Here is a 22,366-nt window from a genome sequence, read left to right as displayed (position 1 = left end):
TTTTGGTTAAGTTCTCACATTCACATTCCAATTTAGAGACATCAAACATTGTAGACATTCTGGCACCAAAAGGTCTTAAATACAGTCATATTCTAAGACTTCGGGACAATTAAGTTACTCATCATTTTCCATTTTCTAGCTATTAAGCTCCATTCCCTTAATTTCAGTCTCTATCACCAGTCTGGCTGTTTCTCTCATTGCTTCCTGCCCTGCCTGGGCATATATACTACCGTGGAAGTCAACTCCAATACATTCTGCTCACTGCTGCCAGGTTCATCTTATTGAAATGTAACTCTGACTATGTAAATATTTACTCGAAACTCCTTCCTGGTTACTTACAAATATGGCAGTCAGTGTTACAAGAGAATGATCCTATTTTATCTTCCTACTCTTATACTCTATTATTTCTCTTTATGTATCATATATCCTAGCCAAATCAAAGAATAAATCTAGCAACATCTTCCATGCTTTTCAACATCTTGCCAGATTCCTCTACTATTTCTGCCATCTCAATACCTTTGCCAATAAGAATTATATCTCTCCTTTTAAGTTCATTCAGTTGTTACTGTCTTCAACCAAATCTCAGTCTCTTCTGGAGTTTCCCTAGCAACCCTTTGATTGCATACTTGTTATTATATTCTTCTTTCTAATATAATTACTTCTGTATTAGTTGACTGTTTCCCCTGTTGGAATGTGAGTTTCTTAATGTAAAAAATTAGGTATTCAAACAGAATGAGGAAATAGATTCCAGGTAGTGGGATCATTATGCACAAAGTCTCATAGGTGAGAGAAAGTTTAAGTGTTTAGGAACTATAAGTAATTGAAGATTCATGCTATAGAATTTAGTTCCAATTTTAAGCATAATGAGAAGTTTTCCAAAGCTTTTAAGGAGTCTTCAAATGTTTTTTTTTTTTTTTTCAAAAGGAGATGGTGGTAGAATGTGCACTATGTATTAGACACAGAGAATTACTGAAATGAGAATCAAGAGATCTAATTCCTTGTCTTACCTGTAGGAAAGTTTCTGTGCTCATTTATTATACTAACAAATCCAATCACAGTGAAATGTCTCCAAGACCTATAAGAATATCTGGAAAATAAGTGAATGTGCATGTATGTGTGTGTGTGAGGGCAATCCTGTCAGGATTTATCTTTTTTTTAATATTAAAATTTCATAAGAAATGTTTGTTTGAACAAAGAATTCAAGGTTAAAAAACAAACCTTACAGTTAAAAAAAAAAAGCAGTATAGAATTTGAAATCTGACTTGCCTTTTAGATTTAAAATGACCCTACTAAAAGTTTAAGCCTACTGATTAAAAAAGAGTTGAGGACCTTTAATTCAATCATTTAGAAATGTGTCAAAGCTCTCCTTCCCTCCACACTAATGTTTCTAACTTTTCTTGGGTTTCTTTGCTGCTAGATAAATTCCAGTGAATTATCTTGATGGTTAAAATATTTGATCCTGTATGGATGTACCTTAAAGCATGATCAAGTTCAGATTTCTAGTATTTTACTTCCAGGAAGTGGTTTAGGTATTGGATAGATGTACTTCAAGGCACTGTGGAAATGAAATGCCAAAATAAATCTCTCTGCTATTAAATCAGCCTTCCATTCATCCCTAAACCTGACACATGAACTAAGTGTTGGGAGCTGGAAGGCAAGATGCAGGACAAACATGAAACATTTTCCAAGTGAATCCATTTTACTGGTTTACTTTAAAAAGACGAACCCCCAAATACTGTGGAATTAAAAGCAACGTTCATATTTTTAAAGATAAAACATGGAAATTTGGTGGGTTTTGTTTTGTTTTGTTTTGTTTTTTGGTTTTTTTTTTTTGGCTTGAGCTCCCAAACTTTGCTTTCCTTAGCAATTTTAGTGGACAAGATTGAGAATTATTCTTTTTAGTTATCATCAGCTCAAAAATGTGTTTATAATTTATGAAAATTATAAAATATTTTCATATGTTAAACCTTCCCTCCACCCAAATTAAAATGGGAACTCTAGATGTTTATTTTCTGTGATGATGTGCCTGGTCAGATTTCTATGAACCTGCCAAAAGCTTATATATATATATTTATATTTTCTAATAACCTCCTGTGTGCTGAATAAGAACATGACTAAAGACTAGGAAACTGGAATTTTGATACAGCTAATCTCTTTAAATTATACCTCTTGTTTTGCTTATATGTGCCTCATGCCATTTCAAAATAAGCATTTTATGTTAGACTCAGGGTGTCATGGTAGCCCCATGATGCATTTTTTAATGCAAATTCTTCATGGTATAATAGCAAGGCTTTAGTAAGTTATTACAAAACCTTTGCCTATTACAACTGTGATTTCATTTATATTTCTCTTCTTCTTCATAAAAATAGTAATATGCCCAACACTTTTATGGGGCAAATTATAATATTATCTAATATGATACCTTTGGGAAATCATTTTTTTTCTTTTTAACAAGACTGATGTGCTACAAATAGAATTTTCTAAAAGAATCAGAGGATGTCAAGAGTTCACAAATTTTGTTTGAATATAATCCATTGTAAAATGGAACATGCAATGAGATTTAGTCTTGAGAATCTTTATTCTGAACGAATATAACTTTCACATTCTATGAATTTTGATATTGAATTAAGCACTTACTTTATATCGGTATTCATATTTTAAGTTTCTTTGGTATTAAACACCGTACATGTTATCTTTTTATTGTTTTCAGATAGTTGTTAAATATATTTTCTTGCATGGGTTTTGATACTTGAAATTACTGTTAGAATTAGGGCATTTTAGATTTGAGTATTGCAGAAGTTGAAAGAAAGGGGCACCCCAGTGTCAGATACTATGTTGTCAGTCTCACATGGTGATACTCACCATCGTGGACTTACCATGGACTTATGTTTTTCCCTATTATACAGTTTGTTAGTCTTCAGAGATGCCAGTGTAGGTTGTGCCAGTTCTTAAACACTTTTGCAGTAAACTCTTAGAACTGTTCAGATTGACATCACCACAAAGTCTTGATCTCAGCTTCAACTATTACTTAAGATTCTAAGCAATCATCCTATATTTCTCTAATCATCTGTATACCATTAACCATATCAAGTTTTTATTTATTTTTTTAATAAAAATATTTAAAAATTGTGTGCACATACAGGGGCAGGAAAGAGGCAGAGAGAGGGAGAGAGAATCTGATGGCACAGAGCCTGATGCAGGGCTCGATCTCAGAAATCATGAGAGCATGACCTGAGCTGAAATCAAGAGTCAGACTTTTAACCAACTGAGCCACTCAGGCACACCAAACATATGAAGTTTTTAACAAGTTGAATTTCCTCCTCACCTTTACTTCACAGAAATAATAAAAATTTTGAGCTTTATTCAATATCTGTTCACCAAATTAACAAATCTACCTATAGCTGTGCCTAGCCTAGCCTTTCCCTCTTCCTTCCTCTTGAAATGGAAGACCTGTTACACCTCTAGTATAAGGTAGATACTTTAGATCTCAAATCCTTCACACTTCCTGGATTCTCAAGGACTTTGTTATATCAATTACCTTTTCTCTCTTCTGTATCCTCAAGCTTACTCTGTCTATTGAATTATTTTCAGAAACACTTAAGTATATCAGATATCAGTTTTACTCCACAGAAGCTACTAGGCTCTTAATCACCCAGCCTTCTCCTCTCCTCCTTCTCTCCAAGGGCAAACTCCTAGAAAGGGATGGATGGTTACGGTACCTACTACTTCTTCGTCTAATATTAACCAACCACAAACATTTCATTAAATTCACCACCACTTCATTGGACCTCCTCTCTTAGCATTATATACATGTGCTAACTACTACCTTCTTGTTGAGACACTTTTTAGGTATTTCTCCAACCACTCTGGCTAACTAGCCTCAGCCTTTTTTGCAGACACCCCTTTATCCAATCTTTAAATGCTGATCTCTGTTTTGTTCTAAATTCCAAATAACAACTACATTCTGATCATCCCTAGTTGTATATTTACAGCTTAGAACCTATCCTATATTTCAACACATTTATCCACTATCCTACTAAATATCACTATATGCTTGTCCTACTAGTACTTTACATGAATTGTGTCATTATTTCTAGTAAGCTTGCTCTTCCTGCTGTATTCCTTTATTTATGTTTTTTTTTTTTGAACAACACCGACAGTCACCAAATGCCCCAGATAAGCCAAAAATTGAGTGCTGTGTTTCACTACTCACTCTCCTCACCACCCTCATCTATTTAGCCATCAGAGCCTGAGGATTCTACTTCCCGAAGCACTTTCAACAGTTCAACAGAAGCTAGTTCGAAATCGAGTTCTGTACTTCTGCAACACCTCTTCAAACTGGTCTTTTTCCTCCAGCCTTGGCTTTACTCTCACTACCTTCATTTCCAAGTTCTCCACACTGTAGCTACTGTTATTACACTAAAATCCAAATCTTGTTCTGTCATTTGTTAAGTTAAATCTTTGCTACTGTAAGTTAATTATTAAAGATGTGTATTCAAGTCAAAACTCAACAAGATGAGCTGTTTGACCTTCACAGACCCAGCCTTATTATTCCCTCCAAAATTGTTACTATTTTGGTTCCTTTGTATGTGATAAATATACTTAATTTTGAGTGAGTATATCCTTGCATTCTTCATGCTTTCTGTTGAATTGTGAAAAGAGAAAAAATGCAAACATTTACAAAATACACAAAAAAGTCACTACACTATTGCACAGTTTTTACCAGGATGACTATAATATTTCACCACATCACCAACTTCTGTTATAAACTTAATTATTTTTCTGTGACTTCAAAACTTTTTATGGGTTATTCTCTCTTTTAGCAATTCAGTTTGTCAGTTTCCAGATACAGCTGAATTATCTAAAAATTTTAAAAGTGTCTTTTCTTTCCAAAACAACACAATTTTTTATAATGAAAACTAATACTATTTAAAACCTAAGTTTCTCTACAGTAACATAAAGATTATGTGAAATATAAGATAATTTATACTTAAGAAAACTTCATTCTACCATCTTATCAGTATTTTCCAAAGGAACTATGATATGCCTTGGTAATATCAGATTGTTTTGAAAAGTCAACTAAACATGAGTAACTAAAAAAAAATCTTGGATACTGCTTGTCCCTAGTACTATACAGGAAAAAAGTGTAAGGAAATGAGAAACTAGATACTATGCTAAGAATTACAGGAATATGTGTCCTGCTGACTGGCATTAATTATGCTACATTTCTGTGTCTTTTTTTCTGTTTTGTTTTAAAATAAAGGAGGAAATATATGTAGAGCAGATGAGTTTCTCTGCAATAATTCCCTTTGCAAACTACATTTCTGGGTGTGTGATGGAGAAGACGACTGTGGAGACAACTCAGATGAAGCCCCTGATATGTGTGGTATGGCATTTCACATGGGTCTAGATTTTACTCTCATCTCTGAATCGAATGCACTGGCATGAATCAATAAAGTGGTGAGGCGAACCACAAAGCCTGCCATCCTGTGGTTAGGTAGATAAAGTAAAACCACAGATACAGCTTTTGTTCAGGCAATAAGAGATTACCCTGTCCAACAGCTGATGAATTTACAGAGAACCCTCTTAAATCTGAACTTGCACATGTCAACACTACTCAAAGATAGTAATGGTCTGAACTGTAGAAGTTTCATACGGAGACTTCGGCTTTGTACCAAAGTGGTCCTTTAGGCTAAATCATGTTTCTTTTTGGACAGATAACCACATGGGAAAAATGTGAATAATAAAATCATGTAGTTCCACAAGTTACCCACTACTCAGACCAAGGTTGTTCAGAGAAGGAAGATCTATATGAAGATAATATGTGAATATATTAATATATTTAACATGTAAATATATCATTATATTTTAATATTTAAATATATTTAAATATATATTATTTATACATATATATTCTATGTTATAAATATAAATATATTAATAGATTTTTATATATATTTAGATGTAGGCAGAGAACTGAAATTAGGAGTTATTTAATATTTTAATCTGAAAATCCTAAAAAAGTTAGTTTCTTCAAATTCAAGTTACTCTTAACTGATAATTGTCAAGAGCGTACTTACGCAACCAACAACTATCAACGTCCAATTTTCTTACATGTAGCAGAAATTTTTAGCCCTTATTATTATTTGTATCTAATCTCAGCAAAAATGTATTTTACCACTAATTTAAAGAAAATTACTACTACTTTGGATACAATTAAATAGCACATCAGGTGAATTAAAGAAAACATAGACTGAGTGAGTATACATACTCAAATTCTTTGTTCTGTTTGGTGCACCAGGTTAAACCAATATTTTTGAATAGATGATGACATTGAATACTGACATTACAATTGAATAAAAATTTCAAAACAAGAAGACAGCTTTATTTTTAAAGGGATTTAAAACATAAAAATGACAGTTTTTGGAGAGTGTTCTCTGCAGGCACAACTGATGAGAGACATAACTAAGTTTCAATTTTTGTGTTACATAATCTTGCAAAATGGATTCTAGAGAATCACTAGAGATTATATTGTGTCTGAATTATAATATATGGAAAATACGAACTTATCTACCAGTTTCGAGCCAGAACCTATTATTTTTATAAGTTATGTATATATATAAAATTATATATGTGTATATATTTATGTAATTATTTTTCTATTGTCTATTCCACTTCCACACACAACTAGTGAGTAGAATAGCAAATGGTCGCTAACTAATTAACCATGTGAGGCTCCAGAGTCAGAGCCCCAGGACTACTTTCAGGGCCAGGAAGTGAGTCTCAGTGACAGCTGCTGGAAAACTTAAACTACATCCAGCTTGATGCTGTGCATGTTTTTACATTCCCCTCGGTCATCAGTATAAACATTGAGTCAATCTGTTATGTACCAGCGACTGTGCTAAGTAATTGGGATTATTAAAAAAAAAAAAAAAAAAATGAACAGCACATGTTTCTCTCTGACAAGATCTTAATCTGACTGTACAAATCATAATTTTCATACATTGTATTTCAAGAAATGGTGGAATTAAGTAAAAGGTATAAGTAAGATAGAGAGGAATAAGATGAAGTCTACATAAAGAGGAATTCAGAAAGCTACAGTTTTGAAGGATCCAAACTAAAATACACTGTAGACATTATGAACAGAGTGAAGAAAAGTGTCATTCATTCACTTAATAAATATTTGTTAAGTTAGAGACTATTATTATTTTTAGTAATATAATGATGAGAGAAACAGACATGGACCCTGACTTCACAGAACTGAGAAGCTAGTAGAATAGGGATTCAAATGATCTAAAAAAAATATATGGCTACAAATGATGATACATGCATTGACAAAAAAGTAGAGTAAGTTATAAAAGAATAGACCCAGAGGAATTTTATTCAATCTTGGTTTATGGAAAATAACATTTGAGTTACAGTCTGAGAGATAAATCATTGCCAAGTAGGTGAAAGGGATGGGGTGGAGGGAAGGTGGATGACACAATGTTGTAGACAAAGGAAACAAGATGTAGACAGACCCTGAAGCAAAGTAATCCATAGCTTCCTGGAGGAACTGAAAGATCCATGTACTTGGAGCATGCAGAACAGGTAGATATTGGTTTCAGATGAAACTGAAGAGACAGAAGAGTCTAGAACCTTGTAAATCTCTATAAGGATTTTTAGGTTTAGTCTAAAAACAATTAAGAATACTAAAACGTTTTAAGCAGAACAGTTCTATAGTCCTATTTATATTTTACAAATACTGGATAGAAAGGTGCAAGTTTAAGTAAGATAATTGCTAAACTCTAGGCAGGCCATGCTGTTAGCTTGGATTAAGATAATGATACCACATATGGCAAATATACCACAGATCTGAAGGTGGTTTGAAAAACAAAATAAATTGGATTAAATAATAGAGTAGATATATGGGGCAAGGGAGAGGAAGTTACTAAGTATAATGTATAAGGTGTTTTTGTTTGCACCGTTGAATACATGGGGAACATAGGAAGAGGAACAGTATTGTAAGTAAAGATTAAAAGCCTGGTTTGAGAGACATTTGAGGAGACATTCAAGTATAGATTTCAAGTAGGCCCTAGATATTCAGTTCTGAAGTTTAAAAAGCTGGTCTAGAGTTATAAATTTGAAAGTCAGAATGGATACTATGGAATTCTATGGGATAAAAAAGAGTCAGAATAGAATGGGAACAATGAATATTAAGGAATACCATGGTGTGAAAAAGAGAAAAAGGCCAGATAATCCAGATTATTTGTACTAAAGTGAGTTTCTAAGTAAGTTCTTAGAACAGTGTTAAAAGTATAATAAGTTACTAGTAAATATTTGTCAAAGAGCATGGGATCAACTGTCAATAGAGAAGGAAGTAAAGACAAAAACATTGGAGAATAGGAAAAGGTAGATAAATCAATGAGCTAAAGTTTTACCATAGACAGAAAAAGGATATTAATGAGACTGGTTGAACTAGAAAGTTGGGAAAGTAAGAGGTGGTGGGCAGAACTTACAGCATTCAAATTAGTGGCTTTCTAAATGAAGCAATTGGAGGAAACAGTATATCCAGGTGCACTTATGTGGATCAGTTAGTGTTCTTACCTGCAAGCAACAGGAAATGTCATTGACTGAATTAAGAAGAGAAATTTCTTGAAATCTTCCAATCTTCACAACCTTCTAGGGCAGTGGGTGTCTTAGGTGAATTAGAGTAAGAGGTCATTGGGTATGAAAAACTCAAGGCTCTAAGAGGTACAGCTATTGGTTGGTTTGTTCATGTGGATATTGATGTCATCTAGGATGTGGAAATGAGTTTGGATGGAGAGCAATGACTATGAAGGGTGGTGCTACAGTCTTTGGTAAATTGGGGAGGGGGTGATGTGTACAATAAAGGTTGATGAGAAAATGGCAATAAGAAAGATGTATAATCAAATGCATAATAGTTTTTGTTTTTATTTTTTTAAATAGAGTGTGATGATGTAACAAATTTCTGAAAGCTAAATTAGGAACTTAAGGGTGTATTTAAACATGAGATAATATGAGGTTTGAGTAATTTAAGAGGCATTCCTAAAAGACCTAAAGGGGAAGAACTATGCTTGGAGTGGGAACCAGATTTCAATTAAACCAAGGAGGTCAAGAAAGAAGGAGTATGGCATATTTAAGGAGCTAATAAAGTAATATTGCTGGAATTTTAGGAGCTACAAGGGATGAGTCTGTAGGAGTGACAGGGACAAAGTAATGATCAGTCTATTGTGCCATGTAAAGTATCTTAAATATTATTCTGTAAGTGCTGGATAACTGTGGCAGACATGATCAGATTAATGTGTCAGGTGGATTCTTCTGGTATCTTTTGGAAGATCTTACATTGGGCAGTGAAATGAAGACATTTAGGATTCTACTTCAGTTTTCTCTGTAAGAGATAATGAAGAACCAAGGTATTGTAACTGGTATGCATGGAAAGAAGAAGGCAAGTTTGGGGACTGTATCAGCAGGACTGTTGACTAATAAGAGTTGAAGGCCAATAAGTGGAATGCTTTAGAATAATCCCAGACTGTGGCTATGATGTACTACTAACTGAACTATGGAAATAACACATAGTTTATGCTCAGGGAGAAGGAAGTAATGGGAAGGTGATAAAGAATGTGGTTTTGACTTACTGAATTTGAAATTCTTGAGGGGATATCCTATAATCAATTATGAGATACTAGAATTAGATAGTGAATTGAAAGTTTGAAGGGTATTGTGTCAAGTAAATCCATGAGAATGAGAAGATCAGCAGAGAATTCAAGAGTGAGATCAGAAAACCAATGAAAGAGCCCTGGAGTATTCCACATGTAAAGATAAAGAGTCATTAGAGATGTTCCTACTCCAAGGGTGGAAGTCTTCAGTTCAATAATGATGGATAGGACAGGATAAAAATCTCCAGCTTTCACTGTTGTCTCTTTTACACACACACACACACGCGCGCACACACACACACACACACACACATACATATATACAGACATATTAAAAATAACAAAGATCATCTATGTGACTCAAATACATATTCACACATTTCTGTACAGAAACACAGAGTAAGAAACACAGTTATAGTATTGTTGGGACATTTTTTTCACTGTATGACCTATTTTCAAATTTGGACCTGTAACATATGCTTGCTCAAGCTCTCTTCTGTGTGAAATTGCTCTTTCAAATAGCTAAGTGTCCTGCCATGTTGTATAAACCGCAGGCATAAATTAATTTGGTATACCAAGTGAAGTCAGCTAAGATAAGGCATCTGGAAATGAGACCATGAAGTTTGGCTCTTTTTCTTACTTTATTTCATTGCAGCTGTGTACTCTTTTCTGCAGTTAATATAAATTACTAGGATCATAGCTTCTATTATCACACATTTTCTAGTACCTGCATGTAGTCAATTTCCACAACAAAAGATATTCATAAAAACTAGATTATGGATTTCAAAAGAAGGAAACAACAAAAAAAGAAAGACCAAAACAAACAAACAAAAGAATTGTAAGTCGTGACCCAAAGGAACTGCTTTGTCTTTTTCTTTTTTTTTTTTTCAGCCAAGTTTCTTTGCCCACCCACAAGACCTCACAGATGCAGAAATAACAGAATATGCCTGCAGCCTGAGCAAATGTGCAATGGGATTGATGACTGTGGGGACAATTCTGATGAAGATCACTGTGGTGGTAAATCCATTTAATGTGAAATAATTGATTCAGTGACAGCTACAAGATAATATAATGGTTTGGGGGCTCAAAAAATTAAAACGAAGTATTTTCCATGTGGCATGTCTGAGGGTATTTTTTTTTCAGACACTTGCTTTTCTGACAAGGTATGAAAATAATCTGCTAACATTCATTTGAATAATAGAGCTATGTGGCTTTATGCAAAGTCTCTGCTAGTCTGTAAATCTCTATTGGTTATACACACTTTATTCCAGAAAATACTGCAAGAGAGAAAAAACATGGTGGTTTCAAAAGGTTCTCTGTTAAACAGCTCCTGGAGGGGAGAGTGCTAACAAAAATTGTATGTCTGTATACACAATCCTTTCTTCACAGTTGTGAAATTAACAAAACTCTTAAAACCAAAGGCTTTACTAATGTATGCAGCAAAATGATTTTGTGACAAACCCTGACTGGAACTGGTCTGAGGAAGTTTGTATTACTTTAAAAAGAAAGTCCCATTTAGGGTGAAATTCAAACATTTTCTTGTGGAAATACAGCGTTACTTATTACAGGGTGAATGAACTGTTATTTTTTTGAAAGTCCAGAATTTCAGAATCTTTTTATTTGGCCTATGAGCTTCAAATAAATGATCATGGAGCCATATTTTTCATAGTGTTTAGTAAGAACCTGTTAATTTACTCAATAAATTTGTTTTGGGGGCATCTGGGTGGCTCATTTGGTTAAGCACCTGACTTTGGCTCAGGTCATGATCTCAGTTTCAGAGCCCTGCGTCCAGCTCTGTGCTGACAGTGAGGAGCCTAGAGCCTGCTTTGGATTCTGTGTCTCCCTCTCTCTCTCTGCCCCTCATCTACTTGTGCTCTCTCTCTCTTTCTCTCTTTCTCTCTCAGAAATAATAAATGAATAAACTTAAAAAATGATTTAAAACATGTGTTTTTATTCTTTGAAGCACTAATCATTTTTAATGACCTTATAGGTAAGCTTACATACAAAGCAAGACCATGTAAAAAAGATGAGTTTGCTTGCAATAATAAAAAATGTATCCCCATGGACCTCCAGTGTGATCAACTTGATGACTGTGGAGATGGTTCAGATGAACAAGGCTGCAGAATAAGTGAGTTTATTTTCTGTTAAATTGTAGCAACATTCAAGTTCAATTTCTACTTCAACATGACTAAAATTTTCTTTACTGGTGTAACAAAATACTGTTTTCAAAGGCTTACTTGATGCCTTTTTTTTTGTAAGACTTTGCCAAAGCAGCCTTAGAATGCCAGTTAAATTAATATCAGAAAGCATGAGGTGGAAGAAGTTGATTTTAGAATGAGTATCCTTGTTAGTACTGAACCTGAGATCTCAATATCCAATTACAGACTTTGATGTCAGCAAATAAATCTATATTCCTTAATATTTTATTTTATAAAGTATAAATGTAATATTTTTTTGCCTCTTACAATATTTGAGTGAAAGATGGTCAAGGTCTTAATAATTTATTCCATGTTTTAAAAATTTAATCCATTGCCAAGTTATTCTTAAAGAAGACATTATCATTTTATGTCTTAGAGTGTGATGATATTTGACTTATTAGACCTTGGTTATTTTTGTGTTTGATATTTGATATCTGATTTTCCACATTAAGAAAAATAACCAAACTTATGACTCTAAATTCAGATTTCTCATAAAAGTCATAAAATACTTCCTATTATGGGGTCTTATTTCTTCACATTATGCATCTGAATTATTCCTCACTCAGTGATGAAACAATACCCACCAGGATATGGTCACATATATCTCAACTGAGGTCTAAGTCTACTGGTGTACCTTAATTAATTATAAAATATTCAAGAATCAGTGGGATGAATAATGGTTACAATTCTCATAATTAAAATTCTCATATTTCAAAATTATTTGATATATGTAAGTAAAATAGAGCTAATTCAACATTATTTTCATGATAATTTTCCTCTCATTTATTTGCATTCTAAAATGTTTTCTGGAAGGGTGCCTGGGTGGCTTAGTCAGTTAAGTGTCTGACTCTTCATCTCAGCTCAGGTCTTCATCTCAGGGTCATGAGTTCAAGCCCCAGGTTGGACTCCATTCTGGCTGTAGAGCCTACTTAAAAAAAAAAAAAGTTTTCTGGAATTGGAGATAAAGCTATGAAATTGCAACTACTATGCTGGAATTACAAATAACACATAGTCTGCCCTGACTTTTTTAACAGTCCACAACCACTGGAGCGTGTTCCTCCTTGAATATATTTTCAAGCGAAAAAAAATTTTAAGAACTGATGATTTAGCATACTTGCTTCAGTAACATGGTAGTACCCTTGACCGAATTCCTGAGTACTAAATTTAGGTTAGCAATCAATGCCCACATCTTTAGGTAGCTTCTAGGAAACCATTTGATTCCTAGAGAAGGATGTAGTACTCATATATCATAACATTGCAGTGATAACTTGTCATTAGAAATATTGACTCTTGACTTCCTTTTACATAGTAGTGTACTTCAATTACAGCTGTAAATATCAGCTATTGACAGTTTGGCCTAAACTATATTTAATATAAATGAGTTCAGTTTTTTATCTGCTTCTATACCTGTATAAGAAATAAGGGCTTATATAAAGAGAAGATCATAATCTTATAAATTCAAGAAGAGTTATCTATGGGATAATAAACGTAATTTCAAATTAAGAAAAAAAGTAAACTCCCACTTCAGGAATTAGAATTATATTAGTTTTGATGGTATTTTTAAATCCTAGCTCCTGCTGAATATACCTGTGAAGATAATGTGAATCCGTGTGGAGATGATGCATATTGTAATCAAATAAAAACATCTGTTTTTTGTCGCTGTAAGCCTGGATTTCAGAGAAACATGAAAAACAGACAGTGTGAAGGTATAGTACATTTCCTCAACAGCTTGCTCTTAAATCTTTAGGTAATAAAAGACTCATGAGGCTGCTAAATTGTGAGATGACATGGGACTGATTTTCATCAGAATGGTGTGTGTCTACGGGATACCATTTTACCTACAAGAGTGGAAGTCCTTGGGGTCAAGAGCCTGTTTTGTTTGCATGGCTAAGCTAACCATTTCTGGGGCTACAAAGCCTTTTCTATAGCAGATTCAGACCTGTGGGAATTTCAATTGTACTGTTACAACTCTGTTTTGAAATGCAAATAACAAAATTGCTGGTTCAGGAACTATTGAGGAATTAGAGACACTTCATGAAAGAACATGTTTATAATGACCCATTTCTCTTGAGTTGTGGCATTTACAGTGCTGCAATAGGTAATTCACTTTAGAGAACTGTGGGCTTTTGTCCTAACACCATGTCTTAAACAGTGCTTTATATTATCAAGAGTGCCTTCTAAAATTTAAAGACAGGATCTAAGTAAATCTCTGTCAACTTATTTGAGATCATTTAAAACTTGAGCATATAGGATAGCCAGGATCTCATAGTAAGTTATAGGTAAATATAACATACGTCAGACCTTTAACTATAGAACCATGAAATATAGACCTATATATACGTACTACCAGTTTCTCCGCTAAATTGGTATCATTGTGATTAGAGCCAAACCTAAATTGTGTTAAGTCTGGCTTCTCTAGGCTAAATTCAAGTGATAAAAGTGCTTTCACCTACCAGCTTTCTTCTCTACTATCTCTGATATTCTGGGATAAAGAAAAGTGATTTTGTGTTGTGTTAATCAAAATGAGATTATTGAAATGAATTAATTATATTCACCCAAAAGGGGAAGAAGTATGACCATGTCATATTTATGTACATTTTGAATTATATACTTGTATGGATTTTTCATGACATTTTATTTCTCCATTAACATGTTAACACTGAAAACTGACAGCCTAGGTTTTCTCTATTTTAATAAAAAAAAGCAAATTATTTCTCAAGACTATATTATTTATTTTCCCCCAGACACTTTGTATCAATTGTATATAAACGTACACACACACACACACACACACACCCTCTTCAAGATTTTCATTTCAAATAACATTAATTGTCTAACATTTATTTGTGAATAATGGGCTCTAATTTCTGTATATACTTACTAAATTTAAAACTCCCATTCTCAAAAGTTTCTTTATTTTTAATTATATTCTTTGCAAGCTATAAGCTTCAACTATACTCTTCATTTTAAGTTGCTGCAAATCCAGTATTTTTGTTGTGCAAATTAGCAACTTCTGAACTCCAATAAAATTTGTATCTTTACTAAATGAAGTTTTGATGGTAAGGAAAAGCAATTTGATTTGGTACGGAGGAAGGGAAAGACATTACTTTGATTCATAATTCAAAGAATTCAAATGTGTTTGTGTTCTTCCTATATAGCTCAAAAAGAGAATAAGAAATCACATTTGATGTTAGAGTCAAAACACTTTAGAATACATAAAGGGAAGACAAATTAAAGAAAATAACAGCAGAGAAGTAGAAATGGATTAATAGTTACTATGTGCCAGGCACTGTTCTAGGTACACGACATGTGTGAGATTCTTCCTCTCCCTTCACAAGTTCACAGTACAGACATTAGTATATACATATATACTAAAAATATATGTGTATTTTTAAGTAATCTCTCTGTGCAACGTGGAATCACAACCCTGAGATCAAGAGTCACATGCTTTACCAACTGAGCCAACCAGACGACACCCTGACGTTAGTATAGAGTTGAGAGACAAGGAGAAAATGGTGATTCTGGCCAATATGAGACCATGGGAGGGATTTTGAATCCACATCAAAGGGAAAACCAAAAAATCAAATAACATCCTGTTCAAAGTTACAGGTGTCAAACAAATCAAGTACATTTATTGTAATGCTTTTTTGATGGCTAAATGCTGATAAGATATACTTTGCCTTATCCCTGGTACAATATTCACTAACAATACAGTTTTCATCTCTTTACCCTACGTTTCAATCCAACACAGAAATGAATTGTTGTGAAAGTACTTAAGTTCACCTTGGGCAAAGTATCACAGTAGAGACAACAGCATCAGAAAGCCTTACACTGTCATTTGCAAGTGTTTGTGGGAAAGTCCTGATCTCTACCACTGAGGCTTTGGAACATAGTTGAGAGTTAAATGAAAGATAATTATTATTGCTGAGCTTAATCTTGAATTTTCTAATTCAAAAGAAGGATTTATCTCACAGATTTATTACATAATTAGGGCAACTATACATGATATAAGAAGCAGAGGAATTATGCTGAGAAAGCAGTAATTCATCAGAATAACCTGATGTCATTGCTGGCCCTGCTTAAGCCATTAAAATTAGAGGCATGTGTTAAGCCACAGAATATTGCCTGTGATTTATTTATTTATTACTTATGGCGTATGTATATTTATTTACTTATAGACATTCATAGTTTTGTTGTTGTTTATTTTACATAGCCCTTCTGGTAACATCATCACATCGTATTTTTGAAGCCAGAAGTGTGTTACAAAGTGTAGCTATATGTTCACTTTATGCCAAGAATTGTGTAAAATGAAGGGAATAAAATAAATGAATAATAATTTAAACCCTCAAGGTACTGACAGTCAAGTAGGGGATATGAATATATGACCACATATATGAAATGTAGTATATACAGGGCTGTAAGAGAGATACGGTGGAGAAACTATGGGATGGATATTCACTACCATCCCATGGTGGAGAACAATGAAGGTTTTACTTCAGGTGGATCTTGAGAGATGAGTATAAATTCTCTGTGTGAAGGTGGGCAAGAAGATTATGGGACATTATATGATATGTACAAAGGTATGGACATAGGTAATCAGTTACCCGATTAAAAGGAAACCTAAAGAAGTGTTTGTTTGTTTGTTTGAGTGAATGAAAATACTAAGGAAGTTTGAAGAGGTATTTCAATGTTTTGGTTTAAAAAGCAATCAATACTTGATGAGTTATTATAGTGAAACTATTATGAAAAAATAATTGTTATGGCCAGAAAATATGACACAGCAAGTCACAGACTTGAGATTTTTTAAAAGACAATAAAAGAAATAGCAATAAAAAAGTTGAAGGAAGAAAAATAAATTTGTCTTTTTTGAAATGTGGAAAGAATGGGAGTCTCTTTGGGAGTGTGATGATGCTATTTAGAGCTCTTCTCTTCTAGACCTTAATGAATGTTTGGTGTTTGGCACATGTTCCCACCAATGTATAAATGTGGAAGGGTCGTATAAATGTGTGTGTGACCAGAATTTTCAGGAAAGGAACAACACCTGCATAGCAAAAGGTAAGGTTTTAACAATTATTTCAAATGCTGTTATAACTGCTTTAAGATCTTATGGGGAAAACAACATTTCATGTTATATTTTAGCCTTAATGCCTGAAAATATAAATAAATCTCTTTAATACTGACCTATTTGCCCAGGTGATTAGTTATCATTCTTAATTAATCTAATCTGGGATAGGTTTTAGACATAACTGTCAAATACATGGTTACTGTTAAGATCACTTCAGTTTGAAAAATCTGTTCAAAAGGAGGGAAAAGTTTAAAAGCCGATGTGATAGAATATAAACTATATTTCTTCATCTGCTCTCAGTGTATTTGAGAAATATTTTTATACCAATGAAATAACAGGTTAAAGTTAGCATTATAAGGAGAATGGAATTTTGAGTAAGAATTTAAAAGGTTTTACAATAAAATCATGCTTTAATTCAGACCTCCTTTACCTAAGACTATAATTTTAAAACGTGAAGTCAGGTATTTGGAGCTTTTTTAGATATTGATTTTAATGCTTATGTTTTTACTAAATAACATTGTAACATATTATTGGTTGTAGTACATAATTGGACAACGTTCATAGGACAGTTGTTATCAGTGGAAAACAACATGATATAGTGGATGGGCTGTAGAGGTAGATGTACTTGAATTTGATCCTAGTATTGCTCCTCCTTTGCAATCTGTAGCATCAGGGAAGTTATTAAACTCTCTGAGCCTCATTTCCTCATCTGTAAAATGTAAATATGAATCCTTACTTTCCATGCCTGCCATAACATAGCTAACATAACCAAATGAGAACCTGTGGAGCTGAACTATACTTAATTGTTTGTTTAATTTGCAGATAGTATATATCCAATTCAATCTTTATGGTTTCATTAATATTTTAGTTAATATATTTAGAATTCACATTAGGGTTTTACTTGTCTCAGTATACAAATGACATTAGTATCATATTGTAGCTGTCAAAACTTCAAGCTATAAGGACCCACGAGCAACACTCTAGACACATTAATGTAGTAAATGCTGATATCACAATAAAAAATTAAAAGATATTAGAAATACGTAAGTATTAGAAGAAGACTCTCTACCTCTTAATTTTAATTTCTTAACCTAAAGCAACTCAGATGCATAAACTAAAATCTCAGGAATGTTTGAGGCTTAATGAGTACACAATGTAACATCTGAATATTGAGAATCAAAGCATTAGAACATAATGCATTGCAATTAATAAAATAGAAATCTCTCTTTATGAATAGGATATATACTACAAACACCTAATTTCTAGCCACAGACTAAGCTTTGCCTGGGAAAACCGACATCAATAACTCTTAGAAGTGTCTAGGTTAGTGTGTATTAGAAATAAGTCATGAAGACTAAAACATGATATAAAGTTGGTTGATTTTTATTAAGCAAGAAAATGTGTTAAGAATAATAATTCAAGATAATTTAAAAGTACAATTATTGATTTTACTTTAGTTGAAATTTACTTTATTTTTGTATTTCATTATAATAATCTCCAGGCTCTGAAGATCAAGTTCTCTACATTGCTAATGACACTGATATCCTGGGTTTTATATATCCATTCAACTACAGTGGCGATCATCAACAAATTTCTCATATTGAACATAATTCAAGGATAACAGGGATGGATGTATATTATCAAAGAGATATGATTATTTGGAGTACTCAGTTTAATCCAGGCGGGATCTTCTACAAAAGGATCCATGGCAGAGAAAAAAGGCAAGCAAACAGTGGCTTGATTGTAAGTAAATAACATTGACTATTTGAAGGCTCATACCTTTCCACCTTCCTGCTTTTTTTGTTTTTGTTTTTGTTTTTTATCTATCACAATATCTGACTATAGGAGGTAACTAATACATTCAATAATTTTTCCCAATATTCTCCCTGTATAAAAATAAAACATTTCCCTACTCATTTATTCGCACAGCTGCATATGATTTAATTGTATGATACTATGTTTTTATTTTAATACATTTGCTTTAGCTATACAAGAATAGTAATGAATAATACCTGTTACTTCTAGTGCATTTTATATTTTGTATTATTTAACATTATATTATGATGTGAGTTTTTTTCATTATGAGATGAGATTGGGAATCATTACTTTTTCACATTAGAAAATAAACTGCCAAAAATATGCGGGGAATATTGTTTCATTTTTAACAGTATCAGAAATATACTTCTCTTCTAGGGCAAGAAATCAACTCAATTGTGTAACCATTTCTTCTGACTCTTGATAACTATATTTCAGGGAACATCCAAAACAGAGCAATATTTTTTGCTGGTATATGATGGACATGTTGATTATCGTGGTATTCCTTTTGAGAAAAAATAAACTAGAACATTTGTTTAGATCTGTGGTTGTACACTATCCTTTTTTTTGTTTGTTCGTTTTAGGGCATGTCAATTTATTGTGTATTTTCTATTTTGAAGTAACCTGGGAGAAAATTGACAGATAAATACTTATTTTTATGGGGCATGGCCCATTCCCATACAACCAAAAAGTCAAGTGCTAAAACAGTAGGATATAATTGAAGCTTTGTATTTGAAAAGAATCAGAAGCACCTATCTGGACGACTTTACTATCTTTTACAGTGGTATCTACCATAAAAATTTGAACTTCATGAATACCATTTGAATGAAATTTGGAAGGTATTTTTATCAGGTAGATCACAATAATCTGGTTTCAAATGAAGTCATATTAACTTTCTAATTCAGCTTGGATTAAATTAACTTGAGTAAAAATCCATATACATCAGAGTTGTTTCTTCAACTCCTTCCACACCAAAACACTGTTTTATATACCACCTTTAGTTCTATTAAGAACAGTTCTAGGAGAAAGCCAAGAAATTTACTAGATCACTCTGTCTTTCTTCACTCAATCACTTGCTATCAGCCAAAAGTTGGTCAGTCTTAACTAGCTTTAGCTTTCTGTACCCATAAAACACAAATCTGCTTTGCAACAACATTGTTCCTATGGTACCATTTCATCTCTTATTAAAATAAAGTGATAAAGAGTATGTACTGTGGAGTTACATTGCCTGGGTTTTAATTTTGTTCTTATTGCTTATTAGCCTTTTAGCTTCTCTGCCCTCTCTATTTCATGAGGTTTTAGTGAGGAATATATATATATACATACATATATATATGTATGTATATATATGCATGCATATACACACATGTACTGTATTATGTTAGTGTTAATAGTTCTTGGCACATAATAAGCACTATATAGATGATTGCTATTAACATGATGACGATGCCAATGATGACCATGATGTTGATGATAATTGACAAGATAATTTTCTCTATGATGCATATTATCACATGAAAAATTATTTGTAACTTACTTTTGTCTGAATTTTATTTTCTAAAAATATACCTTGAATTTGATACAATTTTTTCAGTAAAGCTTATTTGATAGTTATTTCAGTTTTGTCCTTGGGGAGATTAATTATAATCAATGTCTTCTAGTAAGCAGAGTTTATTGTAGATCAGAAACCAAATTTGATTACTGTTTGGTAATTAAGATTTTATTCTTAAACATAAAAATATATAAATATATGTGTTTTATGTGTATATTATATGTTGATGTGTATATATTTTAATATTTTAATTTTTAATTTTATGACTGTACTATAGAATCTTTTGTAACTAATGGTAAAGCTATTGATTAACGTTTTCCTCATAGGATGTGAAACCTCATTTTATCTTTTAATGGAAGTGATTACATGTGTTGTATCATCTAGGCTTTGTTTTTCTCTCTTTCTTCAGACCTACCCACAGCTAACAGTATTTACTAGGTACATTTTCTAGGATTCCATCACAGCTGATTAAATGTCATGATTTGAAGATTGGAACCTCTGAGCCATGAGTTTTAGGGCCATGTTCTAGACATTGAGCACTCCATAGAAATTCCAACCAACACACTGCAAACAAAACAAAACTTAAGGCTATACAGATGAGGGAAATCTTTTAACTTCACTTCCTAAATCTCTTTTGTAACCCTGATACCTCAATATTATAAATATGGAATAAGTCCATTCTTAACATCTTTCTTTTTTAATAATTTATTGTCAGGTTACCTAACATACAGTGTATACAGTATAGTCTTGGCTTTGGGAGTAGATTCCTATGATTCATCACTTACATCCCAACAAGTGCTCATCCCAACAAGTGCCCTCCTCAAAGTCCATCACCCATTTTCCCACCCCTACACACTGTCCCCCTATGAACCCTCAATTTGGTCTCTGTGTTTAAGAGTCTCTTATGGTTTGCCTCCCTCTCTGTTTGCAACTTATTTTTCCTTCCCTTCCCCTATCGTTTTCTGTTAAGTTTCTCAAATTCCACAAATGAGTAAAAACATATGATATCTGTCTTTCTCTGACTTATTTCATTTAGCATAATACCCTCCTCCAGTTCCATCCATGTTGTTGCAAATTCATTCTTTTTCACTGCCAAGTTGTATTCCATGTATATATATATATACATACACACACCACATTTTCTTTATCCATTCATTAATGGATGGACATTTGGGCTCTTTCCATACTTTGGCTATTGTTGATAATGCCACTGTAAATACTGGGGTGCATATGCCCCTTCAAAGCAGCATCCCTGTATCCTTTGAATAAATACGTAGTAGTATAATCGCTGGGTCATAGGGTAATTCTGTTTTTAATTTTTTGAGGAACCTCACACTGTTTTCCAGAGTGGTTGCACCAGTTTGCATTCCCACCAACAGAGAAAGTGTGTTCCCCTTTCTCCACATCCTTGCCAGCATCTGCTGTTCCCTGAGTTGTTATAGTTAGCCACTTAACCAGTGTGAGGTGGTATCTCAATGTGGTTTTGATTTGTATTTCCCTGATCATGAGAGATGTTGAGCATCTTTTCATGTGTCTGTTAGCCATCTGGATGTCTTCTTTGGAAAAAGTGTCTATTCATGCCTTTTGCCCATTTCTTTATTGGATTATTTGTTTTTTGGGTGTTGAGTTTGGTAAGTTCTTTTTAGATTTTTGATACTACCCCTTTATCAGATACATCATTTGCAAATATCTTTTCCCATTCTGTTGGTTGCCTTTTACTTTTGTTGATTGTTTCCTTTGCTGGGCAGAAGCTTTTTATCTTGATGAGGTCTCAATGGTTCATTTTTGCATTATTTCTCTTGCCTTTGGAGACATGTCAAGTGAGAACTTGCTGTAGCCAAGATCAAAGAAGTTGTTGCCTGTTTTCTCCTCTAAGATTTTGATGATTTCCTGTCTCACTTTTAGGTCTTTCATCCATTTTGAATTTATTTTCGTGTATGGTTTAAGAAAGTGGCACAGTTTCATTCTTCTGCTTGTTGCCGCCCAGCTCTCCCAGCACCATTTGCTGAAGAGACTTTTTTCCATTGGATACTCTTTCCTGCTTTGTCAAAGATTAGTTGGTCATACATTTGTGGGT

At 33.3% G+C, this 22,366-nt stretch overlaps 1 protein-coding gene across 3 annotated transcripts in view; it reads left to right on the top strand.

The window, feature by feature from the left end:
• The window catches only part of LRP1B (LDL receptor related protein 1B), a 1,862,224-nt gene that overhangs the window by 1,717,239 nt on the left and 122,619 nt on the right, over window positions 1-22,366 (top strand). For all 3 annotated transcript variants that reach the window (XM_053214983.1, XM_053214982.1, XM_053214984.1), the window contains exons 72-77: window positions 5,264-5,386; window positions 10,551-10,676; window positions 11,650-11,787; window positions 13,429-13,563; window positions 16,793-16,912; window positions 18,424-18,665. In XM_053214983.1, coding sequence (XP_053070958.1) covers window positions 5,264-5,386; window positions 10,551-10,676; window positions 11,650-11,787; window positions 13,429-13,563; window positions 16,793-16,912; window positions 18,424-18,665 — 884 coding nt within the window. The remainder of the gene's footprint in view (window positions 1-5,263; window positions 5,387-10,550; window positions 10,677-11,649; window positions 11,788-13,428; window positions 13,564-16,792; window positions 16,913-18,423; window positions 18,666-22,366) is intronic.

Source organism: Acinonyx jubatus, chromosome C1 (assembly GCF_027475565.1).
Source record: "Acinonyx jubatus isolate Ajub_Pintada_27869175 chromosome C1, VMU_Ajub_asm_v1.0, whole genome shotgun sequence".
NCBI classification, from domain to species: domain Eukaryota; kingdom Metazoa; phylum Chordata; class Mammalia; order Carnivora; family Felidae; genus Acinonyx; species Acinonyx jubatus.
Note: the sequence above shows the minus strand (reverse complement) of the source record. Positions and strands in the feature narration are given on the sequence as shown.